The sequence below is a fragment of the Bison bison genome, unplaced genomic scaffold, assembly GCF_000754665.1.
Source record: "Bison bison bison isolate TAMUID 2011002044 unplaced genomic scaffold, Bison_UMD1.0 scf7180017864115, whole genome shotgun sequence".
Taxonomy (NCBI): Eukaryota; Metazoa; Chordata; class Mammalia; order Artiodactyla; family Bovidae; genus Bison; species Bison bison.
Window position 1 is genome coordinate 725,597 of NW_011494687.1, and position 8,053 is coordinate 733,649.

Genomic DNA, 8,053 nt, shown 5'->3' on the forward strand with positions numbered 1-8,053 from the left:
CCAGGGCCTGGCTTAGGGGCGCGAAAAGCATGCTGGGGATTGTAGTTCGGTAGTCCGCGAGGGCGGCTAGGGGCTGGCAGTAGGAGGGACTCGTTGTCCCAGCATGCCCTGCGCCTCAGCCCGCGCGTTCGCAGTTTCTCGCTCTCGCCCGCCCTCCCGCTCCCTAGCTTGCTCGCGCTTTTGCTCGCGGTCTCCTCGCGGATCGAAGGGGTTCTGACCACAGCTTGTGGCTGAGAAGAGCGACAGAGGCGGCGACTCAAGAGAAACGAGGCTGCAGTGGTGGTGGGAAGATGTCGGGCGAGGACGAGCAACAGGAGCAAACTATCGCCGAGGACCTGGTCGTGACCAAGTATAAGATGGGGGGCGACATTGCTAACCGTGAGTGCGGCCTCAGGGGTCCGGATATCGAGGCTGGGAAGGGAGAGTCAAAGGAGACGGTGATGGGTTGGCTCCTGAGGGCTGGAGCGGTGGGGTCACGCACTGTGGGTTACTGAGGGCCCAGTTCAGGTCTGCTGGAGGTGGCGTGGTGGGGAGGCTCCGTGTCGCGCCTGGGACCCGAGAGTCTGGGCCTGGGCTGGAGTCCCTGGAGATGCTGGCGGACGGTCGGCAGGGCGGCTGGGAGAAGATCAGAGCTGGGCCCCTGGCCAGCTCCGACCCTAGGCCGTTGGTAAGGAGGCGAGGTGTACCTCCTGCCCCTCACCTTTCAGTTCAGATTTCTGTCTCTGATATTGGTGGCAGCGAGACCACCTCGAAAAGGAAGCGCTTCTATTTTGTCGCGGCTCCCCGCCGTCAGGAACCTGGCCGGCACGTGTTGCCAAGTCCCCTGCGGCTCGCCGGCTACCTTCCTCCGCTGTGTCCCTGACACCAGCTTGCCTACCACGTGCTTTGCTGTAGTCTTTCGTTCTTTACTTCAACTCCTTCCCTGGTGGGGGCCGCCTTCTACTCTAGGGCCAACTCAGGGACCTTTAGAGAGCACCCCATAACTCTTGTTTGACTGTTCTTGAAGTTGTTCATTGTACCTCCAACCTGCGGAGTTGGCTTTAGTTAGTCGTCTAATTTGATCTTAGGTGTTTAACAACTTTAGGAGTGTTTTGAGGTCCTCCTCACCCCAGCCAGTCAAACCTATGAATAGTGCTGTTAAAGGGAGTCTGAAGTTAGAATCTCAGAAGTCATCCTTACTAAGATTGTGCTCTTGACTTTCTCAGCAGCTGCCTGGCACTCTCTGCAGATGTCTCGCTTTCTATTTTCTCTCTTTGCAATTAAAAACCCAGTTAGGGGACACAAAATGCTTGTCTTTGGGCTTTTAAATGGTTCTGACAGTAAAGGATGCTTTTAGGATGCTTTTGATCCTGTGACTGAAAATCTGAGTTTTTCAAACTTTCAAAGAATCACCAAAACTTGGATCACAAAAATAAAATCTGAATCCACGATGGACCATGGAGAGGGTATCGGTGAACAGAATAAATGCTTTGTAACACAATGGATATGTAGTGGTTTAAATCAGAAAAAACAATTTTCCCTCTTGCAGTTTATAACTTCTGAGGCACCTGTGAATCCCATTACCAGTTTGAAACTCTTTTGGGTCACGTACTTCTTTGAGCCCAGGGACCTAGGTTAAGTCTTCTTGACTTGTTATTTGAAGAAATAAGTCTGCATAAATTGAGATTACTAACACCCCCTAATTGGGGTGTCTGGAAAGGAAGAAGGTAGCATTTAACAACACATCAGCTTAGAGTCAGCAATTGTATGTCTACCTTCTTGTTGTCCCTGATGCCTATAAATTTCTTCCAGTCTGCTTTGCATGTGTTGGATATCTTGGTGAGAATGCCCTTGAAGTTCATAAATCTGTCCTACCATACCACAGGTATCATCTTTGGAAAGTCTCCCTTGCCTTAGGAGACAGGTGGTGCATACCTAGCTGTCACACTATATAAAGGAGGGGAGGGAGTGTTGGATTTTTTAAGTTAAGGAAAGGAAGGTAGAGATTATAGAGATGACAGGTACATTCTAAGAGGCAAAACATATTCCTTTTTTTATCCTTAGAGCAGTGGTACTAGGGAATATTTCTCAGTTGGACTCAGAAAGTCTAAGTCCAACTTCTAGGTGTTTCTTGGACGTTAACTTAGACAACACATTCAGGACTGATACATGGGATTCTGTTCCCAGGGGTACTTCGGTCTTTGGTGGAAGCATCCTGTTCAGGTGTGTCGGTACTGAGCCTGTGTGAGAAAGGTGATGCCATGATAATGGAAGAAACGGGGAAGATTTTCAAAAAAGAAAAAGAAATGAAGAAAGGTAAAAAAAAAAAAATCCCCTACTAATTAACTAAGTTTCACCCTTATTGAGTCCTGTTTTATTGTAATGATGCAACCTTTACCCCAGCACTGGTTGAGATATTTGGAATTGGAATGGCAAGGGGAATTCAGTTTCCCACTCAGTCCAGACTGATCAAACTTAAACAAGACCCTGAAGAAAATCCATTCATTTTTCAGAGGGGCAAGAGGGTTCTGAGAGAGCGAGCAGGGCAGTAAGGCTGATTGTCTCTTTACAGGTATTGCCTTTCCCACCAGCATTTCAGTAAATAACTGTGTATGTCACTTCTCCCCTTTGAAGAGCGACCAGGACTATATTCTCAAGGAAGGTGACTTGGTAAAAATGTAAGCTTAAACCATTTTAGAGCACTTGTCTTTTTCCTCGGCATTCACAGTAGTGCCAGTTGCTAATGCTGTACTCTGCTCTTGCCTTTCAGTGACCTTGGGGTCCACGTGGATGGCTTCATCGCTAATGTGGCTCACACTTTTGTGGTTGATGTAGCTCAGGTAGGTGGACTGCTTTGAACTCTATTCAGCCAGTGGGGAGCTGGGGAGGGCCCACTGCTGCTGGTTTTTTTTTTTTTTCCCCCACTGCTGCCTCTTATCCTCACCTACTACCACCACATTAAGTTTTGAGAGTCTCTAGAGAAATAAAAGGGGAAAGGGTGTTTTCTCTCCTGACCACTGGATACATAATGGACACACAGATATTAACTGATCAGCTTTTCGGGAAGGCACTGACTGCGTTTCCTCCTCTACAGGGGACCCAAGTAACAGGGCGGAAAGCAGACGTCATTAAGGCAGCTCACCTTTGTGCTGAAGCTGCCCTCCGCCTGGTCAAACCTGGAAATCAGGTGAGCTGTTTAGTCCAAGTCCAGAGTTTGATAGAGCCAAAGATGCATTCAGGATGTACTGCTATTCCATACTGAAAGAGAAGGAACTAAAGAGTTTAAAGAGTTTAAACCGAAGAGCTGTTAAATCTTAGTGCCTACCTTAGGTGATATGATGCTCTCTGTAAGGGGATGGGTGGTCCCTTTCTCATGGAGCCTATAGAGATCCTTCCTTTTTCATGTTTTGGATGTGTATTGTTCCCAGAAATAATTTAAGATAGATAGCTCAATAAAACACAGATATTAAAACTAAGTTTTAAAAGCTTATAACACAAAAATAATAATAGTACCAGTAAATTGGTGGCAAAGAAAGGCCAAAGACCCTTGCAAGACAATATTAGGAAGTTCAGGGATTATAAATTTCTCATGAATTCATACAATAACATGTTAGACTACTAGTGGAGACTTTGTCTAACACTTAGATTTCAGAACCTGTTCAATACGTAAAGCATCCTCTTTCTCTGTGCTCTTCACCCTTTTCATCCATTTGTCCCCATTATCACTTAATTGCATCGTTTTTACTTCAGCCTCTGTTGTAGTTTTCTTGCGGTGGTATCTATCAAAGAGCTATTATAAAGCACTTTGAACAGTACCTGGCACATAGTTAACCCTTTTGTTAGCTATTATTATTTTATACATTGATTATTTTTATTATTTATATGCTTACTATTGTTGGAAGATACTATTAATGTAGTGGCTGTTGTCTAACTATGACATGAGACTTTCAGGATTCTCATCCCATTACCACCCACTACTGATTTAAAATGAAATAACTTCAAAATTTCCTCATCTATAAAGTGGGGAAAATTAAATTGTGCCTCATTCTCACAGGGTTGTGAAGATTGAGATGATCCATATAAAGTGATTATCACAGTACCTGACATGTAGTTTAATAATAGCTATGATTGGAAATTCACTTTCCTTTTTTTCTTAACTATAATTTAGGTGAGGATCAGCTCATGATTGAAAGAGGTAGAGGGGAAAATAAAACTTTCTGGACCCTTTCAACAGGTTAGAATGCCAGGTATCATGGACTGAACACTGTGATCCGAAAACCTGGGTTTATACTAGGTTCTTTTGGTTAACTGGTTTAACCTTGAGCAAATCATGTAACCCTTCTGAGCCTCAGTTTCCTCCTCCAGATTAGGATGTAGATTACCATACAGAATTGTTGGCACTAGTCACCTTGCAGAATTGTTGTCTAAGTAGACCATCTTTGTGATAGCGCTTTGTAAAATGGTATGCAAATTTGATTTCTAGGTTGTAGGATGCTAGGGCTATGAAATGAAAAATTACTGAGAATCATTGCATTTGCTGGAGGATATTAGAACTCAGTTCTTTTGTGCTGCTGCTTCTCATAGTAGACAACTTACTAGCTCCTGGTATTTTACGTTTTATTTGATCTTGTACTTCTAGAACACACAAGTGACAGAAGCCTGGAACAAAGTTGCCCACTCATTTAATTGCACACCAATAGAAGGTGAGACTTCAGATAGTGGGGTTGAGGGTCTCAGTATGAGTGGTTTAGCAGAATTAAGACTTTTGTTCCCTTGAGCATCCATCCTGGCTCTGGCATAGTCTAAGCCCCAAACCTCAGTGCCCCGAGTTTCCATAGCTGGGCACTTTGCTCTCATTGCCTGCTCCGTGGTTCTACTTGGGTAGGTGGGTTGGAAACCTTTGGGGATTCTAGATGAGTGGTACCACAGGCTTTGTCCTCTCTACAGGTATGCTGTCACACCAGTTGAAGCAGCATGTCATTGATGGAGAGAAAACCATTATCCAGAATCCCACAGACCAGCAGAAGTAGGTGCCCTGTATCCCACCTTCTACCTTCTGTCGTATAAGACTAGTCATGAACTTCTTCCATACTCCAGGCTAATCTTATCCACCGTCTCCTCTAACCTGGACTAATCTTATCCACCTTCTCTTCTAAGCTCCAGGAACCACTTATTGCTCCTTATTGTTCCCTTTCTGTTCCTTTTAGGAAGGACCATGAAAAAGCTGAATTTGAGGTACATGAAGTATATGCTGTGGATGTTCTCGTCAGCTCAGGAGAGGGCAAGGTGATGAACGTTTACCAGAGCCGGCAGAGAGGGGAGGCTGCGTGTGGGTTCTAAGAGCACTAGATCAGATGTGATCTTTTATAGGCCAAGGATGCAGGACAGAGAACCACCATTTACAAGAGAGACCCCTCTAAGCAGTATGGCCTGAAAATGAAAACTTCCCGTGCCTTCTTCAGTGAGGTCGAAAGGCGTTTTGATGCCATGCCCTTTACTTTAAGGTACTACTGCACTTAGCGAGGACAGGACTTGGAATAGTCTGACCCGTAGACCATACAACCAGATCTCTTTCCTTCCCCTACCCCGCTTGCCCTCCTTCCCTCTTCTACCTAGACTTGTAGCTCTGGCCTGCATGCATGCCTTCTTTCTCCCTCTCATAGGAAGTAGTGTAAAAACAATCCTACACATTATTTCTGCCTGAGGGTAGGAGTTATTTAAAAACAGTAACAAAGTGGTAAGACATGACAGGGAGTTAAGGATACCTGAATTTGTCTTTCCCTCCCCAGAGCATTTGAAGATGAGAAGAAGGCCCGCATGGGTGTGGTGGAGTGCGCCAAACATGAACTGCTACAACCATTTAATGTTCTCTATGAGAAGGAGGGTGAGTTCTGAGAAGAGAGTTGTAGTTTGAAGCCCCCAATTATGGTCCCCTTCTCCTTGAAGTCAAGGGGACATTCTATCAAAACACTTTGTTTCTCTCATAGGTGAATTTGTTGCCCAGTTTAAATTTACAGTTCTGCTTATGCCCAATGGCCCCATGCGGATAACCAGTGGTCCTTTTGAGCCTGACCTTTACAAGTCTGAGATGGAGGTCCAGGATGCAGAGCTCAAGGTTAGTGTGTGATGGAAAGGAGCACGGACGTGGCACTTTTTTGGGGAGTGAGGACTGAGTGACGGGAAGTCCCAAGAAGAGCTACAGTGCCAAGAGTAGCACTTGGCGTTTGCTCCATGTTCCTCAAAATTTGTTTTCCTTCTTCTGTTTTGTAGGCACTCCTCCAGAGTTCTGCAAGTCGGAAAACCCAGAAAAAGAAAAAAAAGAAGGTTTGTTATGATCATCCCTCCCTGGTGGGGTGAACCTGATCGTCTTTATTCACCTTCCTGGGTCATGGTGGGGATATAGGTGTCGATATGTCCTTATTTCTCCCCATCTCAGCCCTGACCTAGAGAATTAGGAATATTCTTGTCTTTGGTCCCCCAGACAGTACCCTAAGTTATTGAAAACTGACACATCTTCTCTCCTTTCCATGAATGTAGGCCTCTAAGACTGCAGAGAATGCTACCAGTGGGGAAACTTTAGAAGAGAATGAAGCTGGGGACTGAGGTGGGTCCCATCCCCCCAGCTTGTCACTCCTGCCTCATCCCCTTCCCACCACACCCCAGGCTCTGTGAAGTGCAGTTCGACTTCTCCACCCAGGACCGCGAGCAGAGCGGGGTCTCCCTGTCCTCCTCCCAGTCCCCCATCCCAGCCCCCTTCCAACAACAACCAGCTCCAACTGACTCTGGTGTTGGGAGGCCAGGCTTCCCAGCCACCGAAGACTACTTTAAATAGGAAAGAGAAATTGAATAATAAAATCAGGAGTCAAAATCCATCGTTTTCAAGCCCCTCTTTCTAGCCTTTTTCTACTAATCTCTGCTTGGTCAAGGTTTATGGCCCTACAACAGAACGGGAGGAGGCTAACATAGCCACCACCACTAAAAACTCAGATGAAATTTTTTTATACCACTCCAGTGTCAGCATTTTCCCATCTGTTGGGGCTTGTTCCTCTCTCTGTTCCCACTTTCCCCAAGTCTTTTATCAGGCCTCAAAATAGAGAGGAGCTATTCTTCAGACTATTTTTCTTCACATGTGCCAGATTCCTTTTATGATCCAGGCTGTCGAGCCAGGCCCCTCCCGTTTTTAGGAGCTGGAGCCTGCATTTACCAATGGATTCTCATCTGTCAATTGGATCCTCATTTGTAAATCTTTGTAGTCAGTTTTGTTCTACAGGACAGTGTTTCTTCCCTCCACAAGGCTGTAAAGAAGTAATCCATCTCAACCTTGTCCATTTCTTTGAAGTCAGTGGGGTTCTTCCCTTGCTCCATCTTAGAAACCTGAGCTGGAAGCTCCACTGTGGTTTTGTTCCCTGTTTGAAATATTTTGACCTCCCTTCCTTGAAAGAAAGATGTGTAACCAGAGGAGCAGACTGAAGAGACAAAACTCCTGGCTTTCTGAAGCTGTGGACTTGGATTAATTGCTAGGGGTTTGGAGAGAAAGGTGACCTTTCAGTACCTCTGGCATGCTGTCCCAGGGAACTAGGGCTCCCACTAACTTATGAGGTTTTTAAACACATTGAAAATGACATGGCATTAAAATAAATTTGGATTTGCTCATAATCATGTGTCTGTATGCTGCTCTTATTTGATGGTGGTGGGAGAGTGAGCTGAAGTGATCATTTGGAACCAGTTTTGGGGGGTTTTTTGGCCTTGCCTCATGTCATGCAGGATCTTGGTTTTCCAACCAAGGATCAAACCTGTACCCCCTGCAGTGGAAGCATGGAATCGAAACCACTGGACTGCCAGGGAAATCCCTGGAACCAGTTTTCTAAAATACTGAATACCTTGGGTTGGGGGAAGACATAAAAATCCTGGATTTTGTGATTTAACAGTTCATTTTCTATGGGAGTTTGGTCTAGTTTTCTGAAATAAAAACATAGCCCTTAGTGCTGACACTATTTAGAACACTTAATGTATGGATGTGAGAGTTGGACTGTGAAGAAAGCTGAGCACCAAAGAATTGATGCTTTTGAACTGT

General features: G+C 45.3%; 1 protein-coding gene across 1 annotated transcript; it reads left to right on the plus strand.

The window, feature by feature from the left end:
• Positions 1-105: 105 nt before the first annotated feature.
• Positions 106-7,635, plus strand: PA2G4 (proliferation-associated 2G4, 38kDa). Its single transcript, XM_010839211.1, has 13 exons — positions 106-378; positions 2,167-2,295; positions 2,552-2,657; positions 2,750-2,819; positions 3,074-3,166; positions 4,619-4,682; positions 4,927-5,005; positions 5,187-5,265; positions 5,350-5,483; positions 5,769-5,863; positions 5,967-6,094; positions 6,250-6,303; positions 6,517-7,635. Exons 1-13 carry the CDS (start codon positions 291-293, stop codon positions 6,580-6,582), a joined length of 1,185 nt encoding a protein of 394 aa, XP_010837513.1. The 5' UTR covers positions 106-290; the 3' UTR covers positions 6,583-7,635.
• The last annotated feature ends 418 nt before the right edge of the window (positions 7,636-8,053 follow it).

Coding starts and splice junctions, on each gene's coding strand:
- PA2G4 (XM_010839211.1), top strand. CDS start 291: ATGTCGGGCGAGGACGAGCAACAGGAGCAAACTATCGCCGAGGACCTG. Junction 2,820..3,073: donor TTGTGGTTGATGTAGCTCAG/GTAGGTGGACTG, acceptor CCTCCTCTACAG/GGGACCCAAGTAACAGGGCG. Junction 5,864..5,966: donor TGTTCTCTATGAGAAGGAGG/GTGAGTTCTGAG, acceptor TTTCTCTCATAG/GTGAATTTGTTGCCCAGTTT.